This window comes from Spea bombifrons, chromosome 1 (assembly GCF_027358695.1).
Source record: "Spea bombifrons isolate aSpeBom1 chromosome 1, aSpeBom1.2.pri, whole genome shotgun sequence".
In the NCBI taxonomy this organism is placed as follows: Eukaryota; Metazoa; Chordata; class Amphibia; order Anura; family Pelobatidae; genus Spea; species Spea bombifrons.
The window spans coordinates 156,741,023-156,766,178 of NC_071087.1; the positions used below are offsets into that span (position 1 = coordinate 156,741,023).

Sequence of the window (25,156 nt, forward strand, 5' to 3'; positions counted from 1 at the left end):
CTGCTTCTTAAAACTTGCGCTGGGCATCTCCTCGAGAAGCTTCCAGAGAGAACTTTTCGTTTTGTGTTTTTTTTATGTAAGTGTGGAGAGCTTGGAGTGAAGCGGAGACAGCGGTGGTGGAAAGAGGGGGGGGATTGTTTCCCCGTTTTTTGTTTTTTTTTGGCTGCCCCCCCCCACCCACTTATTGCTTGTGCCAATCACGCCGGCAGGAGGGCGCTGAGGAGGAGGAGCCGGCACCCACTTTCCTTGCGAAGCGGTAAGTAACCACGCCCACCCGAGCCCATGAGGGGAGGGGACTGAGTGCACTCACTGCCGAGTCCGCTCCAGCCCAAAACAGCGCTGCTCGGGTGTCGGACTCGGGTTACCCCCGAATAAGTGCTGTTTTGGCTGCGATCGGCTGGCTGGCTCTCCCCGGGCTTCTATTTATTTATTTATTTATTTTTTGTTTAACCCTTTGAGCCCCCCCTCCCCACTTTTCCTGATGCACAGGCCTAGTGACTGCTCCCCATGTTCCTAGGTTTCTGTATCCTTTTCCTAAAATGAATCACCAACAGCGAATGGCTGCCTTAGGGACGGACAAAGAGCTGAGTGATTTACTGGATTTCAGTGCGGTAAGACCCCACGGTGGCAATTACACAACAGCTATAAACCAAAACACCCCCCCCACCTGCCATACCCCCCCCCATATCTATCTATATATATAAAATAACAAATATCTAAAATCTGCTAAAAATAATAAATAATACAAACTCTACCAAGTACATGACTAGTTGCAGTTGGGACTCCATGGTAAATATGCTTACCATTTTTTTTTTTTTTTTACCATTTACAAAAAATGTCATTCTTATTACATTTTTTTTTCTATTTCCAAGCATCATTTTTTTTTTATTTTTTTGCTTTCATTTCCCAAAAACATTATTTATTATTATTCTATATATATTTAATTTTCGGAAACTCATATATTTTTATTGCTTTATTATAGCCATTAATAGCTCATTTTTTTTTGTTGTTTGTAATTTTTTATTATTTTACCTTGAAGCGGCAAGCTTTTTATGGTGTTTACAGGTTGTCTTCTTCTTCATCATCATCTATTTATTTATTTTTTTTCCTGGAATATTTCCCATCGCTTGCAGCTCTGTGTTATCTCCCGTACCTTGGCAGTGGTAGAGAAGAAAGTCTCTTGTCCTTCCGCGTAGGGGACCGGAGCCGATGGCTTCTAATTAACAAGTAAAATGCTTTTCCCCAGGTGATCCCTTGCCGTGTTTCATGCACTTTTTTTTTTTTTGGGTCTCTTTGTTTACTTCCGAATGCCTTTGGATTCCAGCTGTTCACTTGTTTAGGAAGTATATAAGTGGCGTTCTATGCTATGTGTATGTATCCCCCATGTAGATGATCTATACGGTGTATATATGTGTGCGTGTGTGTATATGATTGGGAGGGGGGGGATTAGTATCCTGGACCTCTGGGCGAAACAAATTTCCTCTGTTAGAGATGGCTTTCGGAAGTTTGGGCAGGAAGCGTAGCCCGGGGCAGATGGTAGCCCCTCTCCTCTTTGTACTTTTCATGTGTTAGTTTTTTTGGGGGTTTTTTTTCTATTTTTTGCAGCTCTGACTCAGGGAAGGTGCGTATCCAACAGACACGTCGAATAAGACAAACCAATTAGAATCTAAATAATAATAAAAAAAAAAATTGCTTGCAGAATTCTTGGGTAGATTTTTTTTTTTTAGCACTTACTGCTGGATTATATGACTGTTTAATGCAAGGTGGATTTTTTTGGATGATTTTTATTAATTAATTAGCTCCGGTCACTAATGGTATGGAAGTTGCAGCAGCCCTTATAGCAAAGGTTTGGCGTGGATTTTTTTTTAAATTTTACTTTACGTTTCAAGGTAATCACTTTCTTAATTTCTATTAGTTTTTTTTCCCACTAATATTTCTCCCTTACTGTACAGCTTCTAGGGGTTTTTTATTTTTTTTTAAAAAACAACATTTTAATATGTTGAATATATGTGAATAAAACTTTAAGATTTGTTTTTTTTTCAGAAATTACAAATCTTTAATTAATTTTTTTTTTAAATTTTTTATTTTTAGATGTTCTCCCCTCCTGTTAGCAGCGGGAAGAATGGACCGACTTCGCTTGCAAGTGGACATTTTACCGCCCAAAGTATGTAATATCGATTTGATTAAATTCTATTTTTGATATGAAAGCTGTTTGATTTTACTTAATTATCGTCAAATTCCTATAACTGCTGTTTTTTTGTTTTTATGTACAAGTTGTTTCTTTTCTCTTCATTCAGTCCATGCTTTGATATTTCCGAGCCGCTGTAATAAGTTTGCCATGTCGAGACGTAATTAATTTGTTTCAGGCGATGCCCGTTCCAAATAAATATTTCTGGCACCGATGCCATTTTCCTTTTAATGAGAACAACTTTTGTATCTTTGAAAACGTTCTATTTTTTTTTTTTATTTTTAATCGCATGTGCAAGATGTCAGTGATCATGACTCGAAGTGTCATCCCTGGCACCGGCAGATGAGTGTTCGATGCCAGGTACCTAGATCAGTGTTTCTACTTTGTCTTATCGTCCAATGCTGGGCAAAGGAATTGTGCGTCTAAAACGTCTTTTGCTTCCAAAAATCTGTGTTATGAACCCCTCCTCCTTTTCTATTTCTTTTTTTTTTTGTTTGTTTTTAAATTCTGAATTTCCACGAACGACATTCACAACTTGCTAGCAGCAGTCAGCTGGTTTTATCAGTCAGTTCGTTTTAGCACTTAACGTACGCTATATATTCAAAGGGTTAACATTAGCTGCTTGTTATACATGGACTATTGCTCTTATACTTATCGTATACATTTTGTTTGTTTCCTCAATCGATTTTTTTTTTTATTTATTTTTTTTATTAATTTTGGAATTTTGCCATTTATTTGGCCTAGTGGATAACTTCCTGTCTTATTACAAAAAGTACCAACAGTTATTGTCTCTTTTTTAAATTTATTTATTTTATTGAAGTGGAAAAATAAACAGATTTGAGTTCAATTGTGTCTTATTTAAATTGGCTTTTTTTAATCTTAATTGCAATGATTTTAGGTCGCTGATTCCGGTTCTAAAGTTAAGTATTGTTTTCCATAGAAGAGACACGATGCCTTCATTCACCTTATCGACTTTTGATGTTAATGAATGGGGATCGCTTGCCCATCTAATGCCAGCCTATGCCCCCCTGGTTAATTTTAGGTACCAGTTTGGTTTTTGGCTTATGCGGGTTCAGTGGTGATGTAGGAATCCACTACTTACACATGGCAGTCGTTTCAGCTTTTTATCCCCCATCTAGTTTAAGAATGGTATAAAAATTGATTATTTTTTTATAGGGTTTAACCCCTCGTGAACATTACAGGGCCTACAAGGTTCTTGAATGGATATACACTGCCTTTTTTGGTGTTTAGGATGTTTTCTTTTTTCCACGCAGTATTTGCTTTGGAGTCAAATTCTAATTAAATTCACACTTAACGCGTAATTACGTAAACATACATGTATATGTAATTGGGGGGGGGGGGAGAATCAGTTTTATCTTGAAATTATTGTTCATCAATGCAACGATTAAACGAAACTATCTCTCCGTGAAGCGTCCTCGCTGGGCAGGTGCATTGGAGGAGTCGAAATCCTGGATTCTATTACTTATTCATCCGTACGTGTGTGAGAATGTGAGCGGAGCAGATGTCGGCTTTATGTAGTGCCTCGAAGCCGCTACTCGTTTGGGTATATATATATATATATATTTTTAATTTTTTTTCCCCCGGTCTAGGAATAATTTGTGTTCTGAAATTCCCGGAAAAGGTTTGCGCGGAGCCCGTCCGTGCAGATTTCGCAGTGCGCAGTCATATTTCAAATTAACGCTCTCTGGCGAGTCTATTCTTCATTCGTCGCTGGCACTTGGCGATTTGGGAAGTGTGTAGAACACTACATTAAGACGTGTCTGGCAATGCCTTTCTCGCCATCTTTCTCGAGGAGGGAAGAAGGCAGCAGGAGAGAGGAATGTAACTTGAGATTTAGTCCTGACATTCCCATGGAGGGTTTTTTTCCCTTCACTTGAAAGGACTTTTTTTTTTTTCCAGCACTGTAAAGAAACAGCAGTTTCTGTTTGATGTTTGCAGGTGTTCAACAGAGACTACTAAAACAATTCATCCAACGCAAAGGATTATTTTACCCCAAACCACCTTCCTCCTCCTTGTGTTTCAAAACAACACATACAACACTTTTTTTTTTCATTTTTTTTTTTTATAAAAAAAATACAAAAAAATTAAATAAGAAAAAAATATATATTTTTAATTATTTTTTTGTATTTTTTTTTTAATAAAAGAAAAAAAAAGTGTGTATAGATTTGTGTAGAATTAAGATGGCTGACGTTGACTTGTGTTTCCAACTTATTTTATGAAATTACAATTGCTAGTTTTTTAATTTAATAGAAAAAAAAATAAAAATAAAAAATAGAATAAAACGGCAAAAATGATTCCCCAATCTTTCTTATGTTCTGACTCCCATGTACCTAATGTATGCATGCATATATGTGTGTGTGTAAGCTTGTATCCAGCTGGGCTTTCTAGAGGCATGTATCATAAAAGAAAATAATAGAAAAACATGTTTTATGGAATGATCCGTTAAGCTCGCTGCAGCCACATCTGTTTCCTGCTCATTGTCTGCGTGCTGCTTTCACGTTGAAGTTTCTCTTTGCAGCTCTTCGAGTTGGTGACAGGAAAGCCATACCAGCTATAGCGATACTCATTTTTAGTACATTACGTTACATTTACCTTTATAGCGCCAACAGATTCCATAGAGCTGTTAGGATAGGGGGCGGAGAAAATATATATAAAGGACAATTTAAGATTGACGATAGATTTATCGCACCTTAAGGTGGTACACGAGGCGAAGAGGGCTCTGCTCTTGTGAGCTTACAATCTATTAGTAAAGCATTAATGATAATACACAGAACTCTATATAATATATATAATGTGTGTATAATGTAACGGGAGTTGGTACCATTTGGAATTGTTTTGATTGATGTAAAATTGTACCGCTTGATCCTTTAGCAAAGTTTAAATCCAAATTAGAACACGGTGATCCATTTTTAAATTGTCCTTTTATTTCTAGTTCATCAGGAAAGTGTCCTAGCATTTAGTCTTCTTCCACCATTTCCCCCAAAATGAACTCAAACATACTATTATTTGAGAACAATAGCTTTTTTTAATTATTTTTTTGTACCCAATACTGCACCAATTTGTGATTTATATATTATTAATTGTGTCTGTGTGTGCTACTAGATGCTGTGGTTTTGGTATTGGCCACATTGGCTAGTTTTTATTTATATTTTATAGAAAACAAAATTTAGAATTTTCAAACAATTTGCGTTTTTAGGAGTTTTATTTTGTGCCGTTCGTGTCAATTTGCTCTATTGTGCTCTATGTTGTCTTTTTGTTCGTATCTAAGGATGCCGATTATTAGTGTGTGTGTTGAAGGCTGCTTTGTTACTTGGGGTGTAGGGTTGTGCATATACCCGTCTATAGTATTCTAGTGTTTTTTTATTTATTTGATAAATATAATCACAAAAGGCATATCAAGGAATTATCAACCCGAGAACTTGGCCTGATAAAATGTCTTTTGGTGGCTTTTAACCAGAGTGCCCCGTAACCTCTTCAACATCAAACGTCGAGGGTTCTGTAGAGGTTACTGCTGGAAGATGTTAAGGTTCAACCGAGGAACGATCTGCAATAACACAGAAACAAATGATTATCCTAAAAAAATACATACTTGCCGTTATTTATTTCTGGAAAAAGCACCCAAAAGAACTTGATGGTCCGGTTCAAACTTAAGACACCCGCCAACCCCATCTAGCACCCAGGAGGCCAAGTTGTAATTGAGCAGAACAGACCCGCTCTTGAGAGCGCGGAAGAGTTGTTGTCGTTGTTTTTGTATGCTTATTGTTTGGCGATTGCCATGGTTTCTGCGTTATCATTCTCCATGTGGTATCTGTGGAAGAATTACACACACCTTTTTGGCATTTAACGCAATGCCTTCCAGATGGGGCGAGCGAAAACCCATCGCACCTCTCCGACACTTAAAGTGTTATGCGGTCCTTAACAAGCAGATGTCATAAAAAAAATAAAAAAAAAGCACAATGGGGGGGAAAAAGTGCATCCCAGGCAGGGGAAGCATCTCATTTTCTTTTTTTATGAAAACACGGATATGCGCGAGAAATAACAAGCACAGCTGCAAAAATGGAAACGCATCCAAAAGAAAAACAGAATCTTGGATTTGGTCAGAAATGCAACTTTTGTGAATGAAATTTTACACTGTTTTTTTTTTTTTTTTGTTTTGTTTTATTTTTTTTATTATTATCAGGTGTTAAATGCTCTAGAAACCCTTCAGGGCCGCTTTCTGCTGCAGCTTCTCGATGTTCTAGGTTCATGTGGATATTTTGGCTAAATACACCGCCTGAAATGAGCAGATTTCTTTCCCCTCTGCGTAGGAATTGTGTGACTCTCAACAAAGAAGCCAATGAAAGGGTAGAAACGTGGATAAATTATACAAACTTCTCCAAACCTCCTCTCTAACGCTCCTACCAGAGACGGGCATACAGAAAAATATCTTGAAAGGGTTCTCTACGGTATCTTGGCTTGAAATTATAATTTGATAGCCTCACTGGGAACGTCTCAGATGACGTCACAGTCCGGCAATTTACTTTATTTGAACGCCGTCGCGTGTCATAGAATCGGAGAGCTGACCTGGAGAGACTTGCTTAACCCGATTGGTTCGTTGTATTCGAATATTAATTTGCTTTGAGGTTCTGATTTTCCTGGGAGGTTAAAACAAGGTCGTTCTGGTGCGCGGGGTGGGAAACGTTGATATGATGTCACCGCGTTTTCAAAGGACAAACCCCAATAAGCTTTTAGCTTCTGTAAGATCTGTGTCGTCCCTTCATGATTCATAAAACGAGAGGATAGAACGCTTTTACATCTAATTACATCTCACCTGGAATAGTGAGTGTTTAGGAGCCGGGGAACGTATTCCCAGATATACATTAAATATTTAATAAGTACATGCAGAATTGGTTACATTACAACGTTAAAGAATATCGGAGAGTACGAGCTAGCGGCCTGTTCTCGATGCTTCGTATTAAATTAAACCGTATTTAGTTGGTGGTCAGAGGGATCTACTGTGTGTGGCGTAGGACCTGCTGGTCATCGAGCTTTAGAATACACAGGTGTCAAAAGTCTGATGGTCCCCCGAGTTCCTTAAAGGCGACGTTCCACTTGCAAAAATTGCAATCTCTATTATAAACATTAGCAGATCTGTCTTAGGTTTTATTATTACACCAGAAAACTTGGATGGCGCTATGATTTGGGTTTTTTTTTTCTGCTGTCTGAGTCTAGGTACTACTTCATAGGGCAAACCCAGAGAGATCGTTTAATTGTACGTCTTCCTCTGAGATCTTCAAACCTTAAGGATATTTTGTATTAACGAAACTGCATGCTGGCAAAATCGATAATGTAATATTTGCCAGCATGCACCTGACCTCCTCCGACCTGCGTTAAAACGTACACGCCAACCAGGAGGTAACGGGGGGGGGTGACCGGCGTACCCTCCGCGCATCTCTAATAACCAGGTGAAATATACATGTTTTAAGCTGTGAAATGTATTTTTTTACTACGGTAAATTGGATATTTGTAAAGATTTATTTTTTGGTAATGGATCCAACGCCAGTGGAAAAAGATTAGCTGAAGCAGCAGTAGAAAAATGACTTTTTTTGTAATAGGCTTTGATATATAACAGGATTAACATATTTATGAATTTATCAGCTATTCTTGTAGCCCAACACAGGTGCAAAATAATGACATCGTTGTATATAGTAACTTCATGTTGACTGGAAAAAATGCATCCATTTTATATATATATATATTTATATTTATATATATATATATATATATATATATATATATATCTCCATCATCGTTTCAGGACTAATGCTGCTAAAACAAGCCATTCATTGTTGGTACGTTTCCCTGTTTACCGGAGCCCTTATATTATTATTGGTTCCATGTAAAATTTCACCAAAAATGAGAAATTGCTTAATTTAAAAGTAAAATATATATTTCATAACCCCCCCCCCACACACACATATGCAATAAATTAACACATCGTGCCGCTGTCTGATTTTCAGGAAAAGATAATAAAAAATTCTAAATGTTTAATCAAATGTTTTGCTGTGTAATTCCGTTGATCGGTCGTAACGTTCGCTTTGCGCCGGCTGCTTAAATAGTGTTTCCCTCGTGATTACATTGGAAATGCGCTTTAGAAATCGCGAATGTGAATGAATTAAGGAGATAGCAGTATGTTTTTGGGAAACCTGCGCATGGAGCCGGATAAGCATTAACGACTGATCCTGTAATAATACTGTTACCATACATGCGCTTTGTACAAAATGCAGCTTACTGGCTCGCCTATTCCCCCCCCAACCATTAAAAATAATGTCACTTTCATAAAAAAATGTTTTTACAATTCTATACGCTAAATAAACATATAGATTGTAAACTCTTTACCCCTTGTACACCGGTGCGGAATACGGTGGCGCTATATAAATCGATAAAGAATCATTGTGTTTGTAGATTAAGTACATATGATATATGTATCACCTGCATGATGTTGAGTTCTCTCTCCCTGTAGTCGCTGCTTGCTGTTGATTGGTTCAGGCAGCCTCCGGAGAGGACACTGATTGGTTAATGCTAGTTATATTAACACGCCACAGATCTCCTCACCTGCTGTTTCTGTTATATAATATTACTTATTATGTCCCGTCTACCCACTGTACAGCGCTACGGAATGTGATGGCGCTATATAAAATACATAATAATCTCGACTAAAAGTCAACTTCTCAACTAAATATCTAAAAGGCCATTACTCGGAAAAAAATGCTACATGCTGTAGTTGGTTTCAATAAATGGAGTTCCGGTAAAAGCAAAGATTAAAGCAAAAGTTATAGAGGATTGATAATTGATGCGTTACAATGGCCGTTCTGCAGTTAAATTCTATGACCCCCCCTACAGTATGTAAATGCTAAATAATGAAGGTCTTCAACCTACTGTATTAACTATGCCATGTTCAGGGCCAGCTCAGCCCTGCTCTCGAAGGCAAAACGTACGTAGCTGGCCCCGGAATAATAAACGGTTAATGCGGCAGCTTGAAATCCATTATCCGTTATCTTATCACAACTTTGTTTATACTAGAAATCTAAATTGACATTTATTGTAGAAACATTCTTGAACCACGGATTAAAGGGGCTCTCTAAACAAGCAAAGCGATTCAACGTACTGTAATATGCATTGCTTTAAAAACAAAAAATATATATGTATTATAATATATATATTATATATATATAATCTATATCTCTCTCTTTAGAGAGAAGCTGCTGCAGCACAGAGAAGGTTTGGTGACTTCCAGACTTTTGTATGATTTTTTTTTTTTTTTTTCTTTTTTATTTAGGTAATTTTGAGTAAGGCTCATGCAAAAATAATGATATTTAATTTATGCAATATCGTTTAGACATATTTTTGAGGTTGTGGGACCCTGCGATGCCCTCATACCCAGCAAACTGTCTGAGTGCATAGAAGAGGGGGGATCAGAGAGATTTAACGTCCAAAAAGACCGTAGTTTCCAAAGAGGGACCTTTTTTTTTTCTTTTCTTTCAATGATCTCCTATAGGAAGATTTGTTTTATCCTGAATTAAAAAATGTTTAAACTGGGGGGAAAAAAATCTAAATTTACAACAATTTAGTTTTTATCTATGAAGTGTATCACGGTTTGGGAAAACGTGGAAGCAGCAATCCCAGCTTCACGATCACTGGCCTTTCCGATCTTACTCTATCGCGGTGTACAAATCTCTCCCAAATAGAATTAGATTTTCCGTAATAGAATTTCACGTTATTTGACTCTCGAGTACTTTTTAAACTTTGTAACCCTGTGCTCAACGTCAGCTTGAGTGGCGTAGGAAAGCCCAGTCTCCACCGATGGCTTCTTGCTAGCCCACTGTAAAGTAACAATAAACTTTTTATTTTTTTATTATTTTTTTTCATTACACAGATCTTGATTCAGTCTGAAAGAATTCGGTGAACTCCAGCAAAGGCAGATTCCAAAATAAGGGCTTAGAATCCATGTTTGTGTTTTTTTAGGTTCACTAGACTGAAAGACGGCATTGATTCTAAAATACTATTTGATCTGGAAGAAGGAAAGATAAATACCATTCACATGGAAGGCACTCCTTTCATGCGCGGTAACCGTTAGGGGTCCAGGGGTCTAAGCACATTACCGCAAAACTTACACATCTTAGGAGAGGTCATGCGGTTGTTTATGCATGTTGGCAAACTAATCAAATCCGCCTCCAGCATGCACTTAGTGTTATTTATTTTGTTGTGTTTGACATCTACAGTAAACTTCTAGTTCCGCTCGCCGGTCCCTGCCTTTAACCAAGAGAAGCTGCTGATTAGTCGCTGACCAATGGTCTGCATTCTTCATCTTTCTCCAGAATGCATGCTGGGGCATATCAGGGAGGCAGAGTGGCATATAGGGGGTATAAGGCATATCAGGGGGGGCAGAGTGGTATATGGGGGGGAGTGGCATATAAGGGGGTATAGAGCATATCAGGGAGGCAGCATGGCATATAGGGGGTATAAGGCATATCAGGGAGGCAGAGTGGCATATCAGGGGGTATAGAGCATATCGGGGGGCAGAGTGGCATATAGGGGGTATAAGGCACATCAGGGGGCAGAGTAGCAAGCTGTGGGGCTGATGTGCATAACTGGGGGGCAGGTTGGCAAATAAAGGGAAATAAAAACAAAATTTTTCTTAATCGTAGTTTTTGTTAAATATGGAAAAAATAGTTTACATGTGAATTAATATTTGCTAATAAAACTTTTTTCTTATAGGGTCGTCTTATATTCAGGCTTTTTCTTTTTTTTTCTAAATTAATATTAAAATTTTTGGGGGCCGTCTTATAATCGAGTAAATACGGTATATTGCTGGTTTTAAAATGTAAACACCGGTACATTTTTTTTATTTTTCTGGGAACACTTAATTGTCATGCGATCCAAAAGCAACCGCAAAGCAAATATTTTTAATTTTTTTTTTTAAATGGAACAATAAAATGACAGATTAGCTAAAGTTTATAGAGTGCAATAAATGTTTTATGCTAATGGAACAGATACCTTCAGAATAATGTGTGGAAGTACCCCCCCCCCAAAAAAAAAAAATTATTTATTTTACACATCAGAATATTGTCAAATTTACGTATTAAAATCCATTTTACTACTTTTTATGTTTGCTTGTATTTTTTTAATTTTGTAATTTCTTTTAAGAAACATTGGCCATGATTTAAATGTTATCCTTACAGCGATGTGTTGCATTTCAGCGCGCGCCGCCGGTGAATGTTTACAATCCCTTAAGTTATATGTCAGCTGCGGAAATTGAAACTCCGACAAACACCTTATAGCCATATTTTTTTTTTTTTGTAATTTTATTTATTGTTTTACGACATCGGCTTTTGTATCCATACATCTGCAGGAGACTAACTCAACGGGAACTGGCGCTTCAGGCTGTAATCAGCGTCTCATATAAGACAACGGCGAAGCAATCGGGAAAGCTGGATGAAATTATGACACATTTTTCATGATTTTACATTATGTTTTATTATCCAATCCAGATGACACGTGAAGACTTTTTTTCTTCTTTTTGGTGATGTCACACATCAAAGCTCGTGGTAACATCAATAAAACTTCCTGTAAAGCACTTGCGTTTTAAAATCCCAGTTACTGTCGGTAGTTTGTAAAAGGAAAAGTACCGTCTTTTCTGATTAAGAGACAGTTTGGTTCAGTTTAAAGGGACAGTTTACCTAAAGGAGAAGCTGCAGCTTCTCTTTTCTTCTCGTTCTCACTGATTGGCAGCTTGAAGCATGTGTTACCGTGTATGTCCCTTCAAACATCTAAAAACCTTAATTTTAATTTTTCCTCTTTCAGACCCAAATCGCTGTGCCCCTCTTTTGCTCCCTCTGATGATCCTCTTCTGTAGGAGCTCGCAAAGTTTGAGGGTATCGGCGTTCTAGAGCCCTAAAAAAAAAAAAAAAAACAAAAAAAAACGCAGGAAATGGGTTTATAAATTTAAATTGTGTACATTTTCTTTTCTTAATAAATAGCTATCAGTAGGTCTCCAAGAAACACACAGGCTCATTAAAGCCCTGCTCCTAGCCATGCTTCTGACCACACACTCCTGAAACTTGAAATTTGACAGTTTTTTGGGGGGTAAACAGATGTTTCTTATACTCTGCAGACACGGGGTAGATAAGGGGTCGCCTCTCATGTATTATGTTAAAATGTAGCATGATTGTAAAGCTCCATGTTACATTTTATGTTAAAGGTGGTGGTGCTTATAGACATTTTATAGAAGTCCTCAAGATTGTAAGCTTGCGAGCCGGGCTCTCTCCACCTAATGTATCGGTTTGTCTTAATCTGTCAATTCTCGTCTTGTCAGACCCCTTGAATATATGTATTATATGAAGTGCTGCGGAAATTGTCGCTGCTCTATCAATAAAAGATAATAAGTCGTTTCTAAGCCTAACCGTGCGTTGGTGCTATTGGGCAAACTCAAGAGCCCCAAAAGAAAAATTATGAGCTTTCCGCGGAACTCAAAATTGGGAAAAAAAAAGGCGATCTAGTTCAAGGAAAAAAAAAAAAAACGCCTAATTCAAAACCATGGTCTCAATAGTCTAAAAGACCATATTGCTGGGCGAAGTATATCTCCGGCGACCCTAGTAGGACCCCAGGAAGAGTGGCTCCAGCAAGCGCCGCTGACCACTAATAGTGGTGATCTTCTGCTGACCGCTGATTGCTTGAACACCACATCAGAAAGTGTCTGGCTGGTTATTACGGAGTCTCGCGTTGGTTTCTTTTCTTTTTTTTTGTTTTAGCAGATGTTTTATCAGCGTGTGTGCAAACCGCACATCTATAGTGCAAGCGAACACAATCGCCTCCTAGAAGGGAGACGATCTATTCCCAAACGCTGGGAAAAAAAACAGAACGCTCCTAGAGAGATTTGGTCTCGCTGGCAGTCCATTAATTTGTTCAAATTAAATATTATCTTTGAATATTTAAAGGTTAAATGTACACCGATAATGGATTTAGACAGCCATTAGGCAGTAATTGCTCCCTAATGCTGTTAATAACAGGCGTTTTTGATGTAACTCACTAAAAATTAACTAAAAGCACATTGAGTTTTCTGTATTTTCTTCCCCTTCATTAGGTTGGCTGTTAGAGTCAGATCTACATTTACAGTAAGCAACAGTAAGACGTTACGGGGGGGTGATTTTAAAGAACTATGGATCTTTTTCTCTCCCGGTATAGAAAGTATTCCCAGTGGTTAATGTATAGAATTATTCCAGAGAGTACCACGTTTGTTACAAGACGTTTTGAAGAAAATCACAAGTCTGACATCACAAAGCCTTGCGTATGACATCATTTGACGCGTTCTCCTGGTTGGATATTTTAGTTTGTGGTTGTGTCCCAAAATATTTTCAGAACTCTCTTGGTTTGCGTCTAGAAAATCAATTCAGTCGATACGTCCCTAAGAGCTTTCCCTGTAGGCTCCGTTCTGCCTTTCCGTATAGCAGACACAGCGGGGCAAACAGGAGGCATGAGATGGGTCTGACTGCGCCAAGGTGTGTAGCTACCTGCCATTAAGTGGTGGGGGTGGAGAGGGGTGAGTGGCCCAACATACCACCCCGCGTGCCGATCAAATGGTGTCTTGAATCGGGTATAACCCCACGTTCTCCTGGTCAGATATGATGAGTCTGTAGGCTTATCTCAAGCCCCATGGCCATTTGTATTTAATAGGTTCCAGCCCCACAATATTTGCTTTTAAGCCGTGAAGGACCTCTTCCCATTTAATGTAGACCTGGGTAGCGCCGGTTACTAATTTTCCTAAATTAATCAAACCATAAATCTGGTCTACCAGCTCTGGAATTGAACAAACCCTTCAGGTTGTGTGTTTTTTCTTCTTTATTAAGTTCCATAGGCCCTTCACATTCTGTAATTGAGGCAATGAGAATTCTAAGTAGTGGTCCTTAGTTACTTTAGTTTACAAAAGATCTACAATAATAGGGGAGCACATAAACATTCAGATTCCGGGGTGGCTGCTAGAGTAATAATGACCAATAAATACACAAAACAACCGAAGAATTCAGCGGATACCCAACAAATACCACTCGAGAACCACTGATTCAGTTTCTTGGTAAGCAATAGAGCCATGAAATTAAGATAGCACTCCCTAAACTTGGGCTACCTTGACGTAGTGGCGAGAGAAGCAATATATGGCCATACAGTGTCACGGAATCCCCAATGTTTATGCCTTATATGTTTTTGAATGGAATTTGCAGAGTTCTTGGTTTCTTTTTGTTATCGTTGGTTTACAACCTTCTTTCTTCGTAGTTCTTCATCCTTGTGATGGAAGTCACCAGGCGGTTCTAAAACTTCCCTGACGCAACATAAGGAGTTGGGGTTGTTGGCTGGTTGGCTTTTTCCGTTTGGCGCGTCAAAGCGCGATATTTCAAGCAATATTTTAAATGTAACAGGTTTACTTACCTTAATGATTTGGAAAGGCAGGTTTTAATACAGATCGTATGATAGAATTTAGGACAAGTTTGGACCTGGCGGTACGAGAAGGTCGGAGATATCGGTTCCTCCAACTGAATAGCTTGGAGACAAATTTGACCTAACTTTAACTTTATCAAATGTATTATATATAGTCCTTTTGAGAACATACAATATTTTATATTGATTAGTTCCACCGGTTTCAGGGTTTTCTTGGACTCTCCGTCTATCACAGCTGGTTGCCCGTCCTCTGGAGCTCCATTTGATGTCCTGGTGATGGTGGCTGTCGGGTGGTGCATGGCTCTGCCCGCTCCGGCACGGCCTGCTTCCCACCCCATTGTCGTGACTATTGCGTATTACCCAGCGCCGTCACCGTATAACTCCTTAGTAGACCTGTTCATTAAACGTTCCCTCATCCATTGTAGGCTTTCTATATGGCTCCGTAATGACGGTAATACACGCCATTCCGAGGCGCTTAAATATGTCTTATTGTTAATATTTTTGGCATACGTCCCAGAATCGCTTATTAATCTTAATTTAGATCTAAGGAAGGATCTTTACGTGTTCTTGGCTGTTCTACAGAGTCGTAGAAAAGTTTAGCGGTATCCATGAAGACGTATTAATGACAAGATGGTTATGTAATAGACGTTCTTTTTTTTAAATTACAAATCTCTTCCTAAGTAACTCATTACAGCGAAATTATCACTGACAGAACGTAACACTTCTCAGCAATTTCAAAACCCCCCCCCTTTTTTTTTTTCTTTTTTTTTTTTTTCCTCCCCAAGCGCAGCTATGTAATCATATGAATGAAGATCCTTTTCACGAGACAAATAGAGAGACGGCTAAAAATGAAGAAAGGAAAATTATAACGTGCATTTGTTAAATTACAGGGACGTTTTCTTAGAATTTTAAATGTTAGGACAAAAAAGTGAATGCAACTTTTTTTTCCTTTTTAAGATGGGGAAAAAAAGCACATCGAATATGTATCTTTATACCAAAATGTGTCATTTTTAGATTATCTCGTAACCTCGTTATACATTTGAATATTTGTTTCAGTTTTTTTTAAGGAAAAAAAACTTAATCTGATGCATTTCAAGTGAATTTTATTGGTCTCAATGATATGAATAGAACCGGTGGTTGGAATTGCAAGGAACTTTGCAAATTATATTATTTTTATAATTATGGAGTTGCAAAATGTATCTTTCTCTGCTGCGATAGAACTTTGGTGGCGGGGGTCAACCAGAAAATATCTCCGTCGTTTTTCTTACCTTGAAATAACTATGTTTGAAAAAGTTTTGTATTGCTAGATTCCCTATATATATATCTTAGATTCAGGAGCCATATGCCTATCCCTTGCATGTTTAAATCCTCTTACTGTATTATCCTCTACCACTTCTGCTGGGAGGCAGTTCCATCTATCTGCCGCCAGCTCATTACTCCTTATCATTGTTTTGCTTTTTAGTTTCGGTTTTATGCGAATCCAGATCAATATAAGCGTTTATCTGCTTGATTTGCTGTAGGTCTTGTCGTGGACCATGTTGACACAGTGGATGTGGTCTACCTTGATTTTGCAAAGGCTTTTGATGCCATGCCACCCAACAGGTTCCTTTCTAAATTAGAACACAAAAGCATCGGGAGAAGATATCTGTACCTTGGTAGGGTATTGGTCAAAGGGCAGAATACAGAAGCTTGCGGTAGTATCTGTAGCTGGATAGGGTATGGGTCAAAGGGCAGAATACAGAAGCTTGCTGTTAATGACATATCTGTGAGGCTATGGTTTGAGTGGAGAACCCCAAAGTTCTTCACTTTTTAATTAAGCAGTCATCTGGAATAGTCCTTGCCAGTTGGTCACCGTTGTACTTGGTCATCAGATGCTGTTGAACTTGACTTGCCCAGAAAAGTGGTTGTCACGTCACGTCGACTCGCTTCTAGCATTCTGGAGAAGACCGTTTCACAAACATTCCGAGCACATAGCATTCTGTGGCTGAATAATGATTTTCTTCCCTTACTGGTTTTCGCTCGTTTCAAATGTAAATATCTAATGGCTCTCATCAAATAACATTTAAACTTTGTATGAGATATTGTAAGTGTTCCTCCAGATCATATCATCAGGAACAATGGATGAAATGAGCTTCAATTGAATGGCTGCGTGTGAAGTCTTGGGGGCTCTGCAGCTGTTTGTGACGACACGGAAGTCATTGAATGGAGCGGCAGTCTTCCATTCACCTTGGCGAGGCCCGTTAAAGCTACGTATACCCTCAGAAAACGCAACTGGAGGGTCTTCACGAATACGGTCTATTGAAATTCAGAAAGGAGGAGTCTTTGGTCAAGCAGAAGTCTTCTTCTAGTTATTGTTACCAGTAACGTGAATTTATTTGTGGTGCGTGTAAAACCGCTTCTGATGAGGTTGGTCTTTAGTTGAAAACAATGTTAACGTTAAAAACAGAAAATGCTTTATTTTCTAGTATTTTCAGGTTTGAGGAAATATTTTAGAACGTGTAGAGTTTCTTGGAGGTTATTTAGACTATGCGAAGATTCCACGGCTCCTAAAACATTCTATCGCATGACTACAGACTTTCACGGAGGTGCAGTGGTGTTCTATCCAAGTTTTTAATAAATTAATCTCTTTTATGTAAGAAGAGACAACATTGTGTGAATGGTACATTTTGTGTTTTTTGGCTTTATTTTTGATTATTTTGTAAAAATTTTTTTTAAAACCCATTGCTTGGTCTTCATAGTAGGGAGTTATGGGATCATCAGGATGACTGACCAAGGAGGAGGATTCCCATGCCATCGATGCGCTTCCAGAATGTTGTTGGACTATAACTCCCATAATCCTCCCTCTACTAGCTTGTGAGGAAGGCTTTCTTTGTCTAGTATATCAGTCCATCTCAGTCAATTCTTGTTTTGTCAGACTCTTGGAATATATAAACTCTAAGCCCTGCGTAATTGTTGGAACGATATAAATAAAAGAGAATAATTCAAACTATCCCTATGATCCCCGGTTCAGATACTGATTTCTATGAGCTAAATTGCTTATTGTTTTTTTTCTTATTCAGTTTTTCATTAAATACATAAATGTGCCCTTTTTGCACCTCTTCACAACCTTATATATATATTTATTCACGCAACAGAACGTACCTATTTCAGTTTCACAAATGTCATCGCCAACAATTATTAGCCCCGTGTTTCTTGGTAAGTGACATTATTAGTACGCTGATGAAGCCGGCGTCACCTTGGCAGTTAACGTATTTATTACAAATTGATGTTGATTTCAAATATTGAAGTTAATTATAGGAGCTGATACTGTATTTTTCTTCCCCCTCCTCATTATAAAGAGAAGACTTGAAAGTGAGTGACGAGTCGGGGATCGGAGAGAATTATTACATTCCTGGTCCTAACAATTACGGTCTTTTTAAATGTATTTATATATATATTATATATACCTTCACTATTTTTCTTGAATTTGTTTCTCAATCAAGGGCGCGTTTACTAAGCTGTACGATTAAAACCTAATTCAGGATCTGAAAGATGTATTGGAGCTCTTGCCTCAGAACATAGTATTATTTCTTTTCCGAGCCCCTGTTATTTAGCATGTCTCCATCGCCCTGCACAGGGGGTCCTGCGGAGTTTAGCGCTTCGGTCTAAAAGTAAACCATTTTATTCAATATTCATTTTTGGTTTATTTTACTATTATTTTTGTCCGTGTAAAAGGTTCTTTTCCGTTCTCCTTGGATTTTTATGTGTGTTTATTATTCCACTATAGTTCCTTTTGGAAGCCAGGATTTTCGTTGATGTATAGAGCAGGTTTTGCACTCCCCTCTTCCTCTAATCGAGGAGGTTTGGGTTGTGCATTCATTTCTCTCTTTTGAGCCCATTATATAGTATTTGAAAGGTTGCATGCTACACACAGATGTAATATAACGTGTCTGGTAAGGGTCTAGTCCCACTCCACTCCTGGCCCACTCGCTCCGTCCATCCATTTGCACCAGGTTCTTGTTTTCAGATGTCGGCAGATAGGCGGTCAGTTATCAGCATACCTGAGCTGTATGACCCGGAGTCTCTGGGTTTTTGTCTCGATCTCGGGGTGGAGGGGCAGATTCGCAGGGTCACTGAGTCTGGCGCTGACTCCAACTTCCGATTCACTGCTGTGATCTTATATAAAGTGCATTTGCCTCCAGTATATTAGGTTTGGTATCGCTGCTTGAATACAGGTGACACAATTAAGTGTACGTCTTCATAATGACAAGCTAAGGATTCCACGAGAACCGGTATTAGAGGCAATTGGTTAACATTTTTGCCAAGTTTCTTTTGGGAGGGAGGGGGGCCAACTGTCCTCCCTCAGCACAGAATGGAGCTCGTGGTTCACGGCACGTAAGTCATACAGGGTCACCGATAGAATAGGGGGTGACCGTCCATAAAATGTTTCATGATATAATGCCTAAAATGTACAGGTTCAGCGTGTACGCTGGATATTGCTTTTGATTTGATACAGGGAGGTTGGTTCTCTTGGAAGCGCATCATAAAAATGGAATGATAGGTCTTATTATTATTATTAATATTATTAGTATTATTACTTTTTAGATTGCGGTACTTATTTTTCCAGTTTCTGGATATCGGGCAAATTTAAGCGATTTGACGTGAACAATGAATTTACGGCGTGTGTCCTGTTTGGGTAGAAAGGGTTTTTTTGGTAGCTTTGGTCTAAAAATGTTCGCCGCCTACTCCATGAAACCGTTCTTCCTTAAGATCACATTCTAGACTAGAAGAGTCATTTCAAGAGTTAAACTCTAGACATATACTGCATGAATACTGAAAGTGCACGGAACCGTTCAGCCGGATCTTTTTTCCTCTTTTACTTATTTTTTACTTATATTATATATATATGTGTATGTTGTGTGAATATGTGTATAATATGTATATATATGTATGAGTGCGTGTGTATATTATATATATATATATATATAATTATTTTTGTCCTTTTTGCTTTGATCTGTTATTCTTTACGTTGCAACGACCAGTGCTTGTCTGTATATCTCAAGGCTGCACAGCTCCAGTGCAGGAGGCCCACACACAGGCCACAATTTTAGGATATTACAGTTTGAAAACCCTTATCTCAGCTAAACATTCATCAAAGAGCCTCGTATTAATGTGTGTTTTAGGCAGAGTGTCCCATTTTTATGGAGATTTTTGCAATTAAGGAGGGATTCATGAGAGTACCTTACACGTTTGCACTATTTTACACTCTTGCTCACAACCATTCACATCTACTGCTTGCGGCTATACTTCCCATCAGCCAGCTTCCTCTGCTGGCTTGCACGAGGGCTCCTCTGCCGGCTTTCAGCCGGAGGTAAGTTGCCGATTTTTTTTTTTTTTTTGTTTTTTTTTTTTTTTTTTTTGTTTTGCTATCCATAAACAAGTGTGTTGGAGTGATTACAAAGTACGTAAATGTGTGGTTTGTTACTAAGGGTGCATGTGAGGATACACAGAACTCCTGGCCCTTCTTTCGACCCTTAAGGACTGTATTGTACAGCCCTGGCATGGCTCATTGTACGGTGCTGTGCGATGTGTACATGCTGTACCGGGACGTCCCGGAGAGCTCTTCCAGTTACAGCAGTGGAGCTGCGAGGTTCCGTGTGTTCTGAAACATTAAGTACAAAGGAATGATGTAAAAATTAAAACCCTCAAAATTACTGCTTTCATTTTCAGCACTTTCTGTGCTTATTATAAGTGATTTCAATATTAAATGTTATAATAACCGTATCAATTTCAGATGATTAGATATTTAGATTAATTCTATCCTCTTCAAGATTCCTGTTTGAATATCAGGGCACATCACACACTAGTTCATTCTAACTGACAGCCAAGCATCCCATTCATAGACATTAATATGAAGTTGGTCCTCACTATAACGGCTTCCACTCTTCTGGGAAGGCTTTCCACATGCTTTTGGGGAGTTTCTGTGGGTATTTCTGCCCATTCATCCAGTAGAGCGTCTGTGAGGTCCGGCAATGATGTTGGACGAGACGCCCGGCTCACAATCTCCCTTCCAGTTGAACTCAAAGGTGTTCGATGGGGTTGAGGTCAGGGCTCTGCGCGGCCGGTCAAGTTCTTCCACCCCAAACTCATCCAACCATGTCTTTATGGAGCTTGCTAGAATAGGAAAAGGTCTTCCCCAAACTGTTTCTACAAAGTTAGAAGCAGAGCATTGTCCAAAATGTTTTGGAATGCTGAAGCATTGAGATTTCCCTTCACTGGAAGCAAGAGACCCAAACCTTGAATAACAGCCCCAGACCAGCGCCCCGCGTCCCACCACAGCGCCCCGCGTCCCACCGCAGCGTCCCACCGCAGCGCCCCGCGTCCCACCGCAGCGCCCCGCGTCCCACCGCAGCGCCCCGTGTCAATTCAGTGATCATTTTTTTTCTGCGAATGCTTGTAAATGCCGGCTGCATGGCTCGGTGCTTGATTTTATACACCAATGCAATGGGTCTGATCGAAACACCTGAATTCAATAAATACCAGAGGAGCCCCTATATAGCATATGTGCAGTGGGGGTTTAAAAAAAAAAATAAATAAATGGAGCAGTGGGACTAGATGAGAGGTGGAAGGAATGGAGGACAGGGGGGGGGGGGGATGAGCCAAGAAGGCTTCCAGGAGCTGCTAAGTATGTTCTGAAATTTCTAATTTCACACATTTGTAGCTCGTACCCATTTTCCTTTAAATTAAAAAGAAAATATCCTAAACCGGCTTCAATGGAGGACGGATCTGACCAACTTCAATGCGCGGCACATCACAAGCTCCGGGGGCCGAGAACCCCGCACCGTTAATAAACAGGGAAATGAAGGTTTTCTGTTCTGTAAATACATCATCGCGTCTTGTGTCGGTTCAGTCTTTGTAGGAGGATGCTATCACAAGCCAGGCGCCCGCTCTGCCAAAACTCCGTGATTGCTTAGGACTGCGAGGGTGCGGGGACTCGCAGACCAACTGGAAAACGGCCTCGTGTTTCATGAGTCTGGCTGAGTCATGTTTATAAATTTATATGTGCAATATATTTATTGTAGCTCAAAAAATTTTATATATTTTTTTTTCCCTTTACCCCTTTTTTCAGTTCCTCTTCAAATGAAACCGGTTCCTCGTCATGCGTTTTGGGTGTTAGAGAGTATCGGTGGGTGTAATGGGAAATATTTTACATGAAAAGAAACCAATTTTTTTTTTCTTTAAGGGAATTTTTCCTGAAAACGAGAGAATGTCTGCTAGCTGGGTTTCTTTTTAAAATATAGAGTTACAGTAATTTGTACATTTTGACCCCATTTTTTATTAGTATGATTCCAGTTTCGATGCCATTCGCAGTATTCTAGTAACGTTATCGCTGTGCTGGATGGGGTGACAGGGGTTCTAGTTTTCAGCAGCTGGAAAGCGTTCTTGCAAATCGTACTGGTGTGGGGCAGTCGGAGACAATGGACCCCAGAATGGCAAATAATTAAAAAATAAAAATAAAACAAATACTGGTATATACATAAAAAGGTGAGAGATAATTAGAATGTGACGGCAGATGAGAACTCAACATCCAATCTGCTCTGCCCGCTATTCAGTCGTTGGTCTCGTCTCAGATTCAGGACCCAAATGCCTATGGTTCCCTCACTGCATTAGCCTCTACCACTTCTGCTGAGAGGCTGTCCCACTTATCTACCACCATCTCAGTAAAGGTAAATCTTCCTTAAATTTCATCTTTTAGTTTCTAGCCTCTTGTTCTAACATTTCTACTTTAAAATAAACCCACCATGAGAGAATTGTCTTATATTCTTCTTCCCACTAAGAAGAATATAAGAGGCTGAGCAGGATATTACCGGCACTTGTATTTATACATAAGATATTCCAGGCCAAGTAGGTCACTTTTGAGATATGATATCGGAATATAGTTTGTAGTCCAGCATTATTAATGATTCCTCTTTTATCCCGATAAAGGTCATGTGCTCCTTTCTAAGAGTGATTACAATGTGGGTTACGTGAAGGTTGCGAACGCTCTACTTATACATGTTTGGCCAATAAAAGTCAACGCGATCTGTAGAGAATTGAAATTGAGAATCGTCATTTTGTACTTTATGGTCCGCCTGTCACGGATTTCACGAAGGATAAATTGGTTTATTTTATCTGTAATAGGAGGAAAACACTTGGTGTTTCTTTGTGTTAAATCTGTATTGTACTGTATTGCGTTACGATAGACTACGGCAAAGCACAGGGTTACTAGAAGGTGGTAGTTGTGAGGTTTGATATCTATCAGCATATCTGCCAACCTTCCTATATCTGAAAGGGCAGTTCCTGGTTGTCTCTTTATTTCTGTATATTTATTATTATATATATTTAGTAAGCAGTGATAACTCCTTCACTTCCTTAAAGTCCACAAACTTACAAAGAGCTTGTAAAACAAAATAAATCCATTTAATGTTACGTGGCATTAAAAATGGAAAGGTGGTACCTTTTCGAAATTTACAAGATATTTTCCCTGTACGCTCTCTGTAGTTCCTCTTGCCGTTCCTCCTCGCTGTCCCTTCTCGCCGTTCCCCCTCGCTGTCCCTTCTCGCCGTTCCCCCTCGCTTTCCCTTTTCGCCGTTCCCCCTCGCTTTCCCTTCTCGCCGTTCCCCCTCGCTGTCCCTTCTCGCCGTTCCCCCTCGCTGTCCCTTCTCGCCGTTCCCCTCGCTGTCCCTTCTCGCCGTTCCCCCTCGCTGTCCCTTCTCGCCGTTCCCCCTCACTTTCCCTTATCGCCGTTCCCCCTCGCTGTCCCTTCTCGCCGCTCCCCCTCGCTGTCCCTTCTCGCCTTCTTGCCCCTCGCTTTCCCTTCTTGCCCCTCACTTTCCCTTCTCCCCCTGTGCCCTCTCTCTCTCTCTATAGGTATATTGTGTGTAGTATGTGAGTACATGTATATCGTATAGTAATGTGTGTTTTCTGTAATATAATACCGTATTTGTTCATTCATTTGCATCAAACATCAAAAATTAGAAATTCCGTTATAGGGAGTCACCAGATGATTTCCACAGAAATCTACAAAACAAAGTATCTCGGACTCAAAACAGCAGATCCTTCTGACTCGCGTGGAACTAGGTGGTTTAAATTGCACTTTTTCTGGTGACTTTAAATATGCGCTGTACACCTGGAAATTACAGCTTTCAGCCGTGACAATAGGATGCTAAAATAATGGAAGATGCTGACTAGTAAATGGAACGTTTGTTCCCCGTGCATCATGGGAGGAACCGAACGCCGCGTCGCAGCACCGCTTCACTGTTTGATAAATTATGGCCCAAGGTGCGAACGTTCTACGGAAATCCAAGACATTCTCAGCTGGTTGTTTATAGGGCATTTATATTTTTGTCCTATTATACATTCATTTATTGTGATCAATTACAATTTTTGTGATCAAAATCTGTCATAAAAAGTCAAATTAAGTATTATTGACACTCTAACTATTTGAGTCTAATGAAGATACAATAAAAATTATTTTTATACTGTATACATTTTGTGTCATCAAACTCTTTAAGAAGAGAAGTAGTTATATATATATATATATAAATTTAACCCTTTCAGCGATCAAAGGTTTAATAATTTATTGAGATATTGCACAGCTTTGATGTATATGCTTTCAAAATGTGGAGTTTTTATTGGGGTCCTCTAACAGAACACTTTGTAATGACCCATACGAAATATGAGACTAGATGTACCTCCGGTGTAAGATACTAAGTGAGGCCGGTAGCTGACCAAGTAGTATCTTTGATGGTACTTGGTAGGGCGCTCTAGGGCGTAAGCTTGATGACCATATATTCCTCAGATCTCTGGGGTCATGCATGGCCAGAGTCTGGGGGTCTTTAAGGTACATGAATGGCGTTCCCAGATTCTCTGTATTCATGCCTGCGATAAAATGGCCACATTTAATAAAGGGAATATTGCGTAGTGGTATATTTTAACCCTTTGGCGGTGACATTGTTAAAGTCAAGTTGACTGTTGTGTATTTGTAATTTCATGCTAATTAATTTTGGGAGGCAGTGGAAGCAGTTGACATTTGGAGGACATTTGCAGCTCCTCGGAGTATCCTTTCTGTGTTTGTAGGAAGCATCGGACCGGCTGAATGCGGAGAGCAAAAAGACGTCTGTGCATCTCCAGCCATGGTCTGGCTGAGGGTGATTAGGGATTGTCTAACGTTGTCCGTCCTATCTAGTGTGGCATTACTGGCTTTTGTATCAAGACCAGAAATGGAACGCTGACATTTTGGAAGGTTCTCCCAGCCAGAAGGGCTGAGCTGGCCCTGCTTAATGTATAACTTAATGGGCTAAGAGACTTACCTATACATTATGCAAGGCGGACCAAGCTTTTCCTGCAGCAGAAGCTCACTGAGGTTGGCCCTTCATAATGTATAGTGAAGTCAATGAGCTGGGACATGGCTCCCCTCAGCGAATAGACCCCATTATCTGATGGTTCATCGTATAAACC

General features: G+C 39.3%; 1 protein-coding gene across 4 annotated transcripts in view; it reads left to right on the plus strand.

The window, feature by feature from the left end:
• Nucleotides 1–331: 331 nt before the first annotated feature.
• Nucleotides 332–25,156, plus strand: part of TCF4 (transcription factor 4) — a 180,102-nt gene continuing 155,277 nt past the window's right edge. The window contains exons 1-2 of one of the 4 annotated variants that reach the window (XM_053448199.1): nt 332–611; nt 2,092–2,164. In XM_053448199.1, coding sequence (XP_053304174.1) covers nt 540–611; nt 2,092–2,164 — 145 coding nt within the window. In that variant the 5' untranslated portion in view covers nt 332–539. The remainder of the gene's footprint in view (nt 612–2,091; nt 2,165–25,156) is intronic. The other 3 variants (XM_053448202.1, XM_053448200.1, XM_053448203.1) reach the window with 3 other exon arrangements.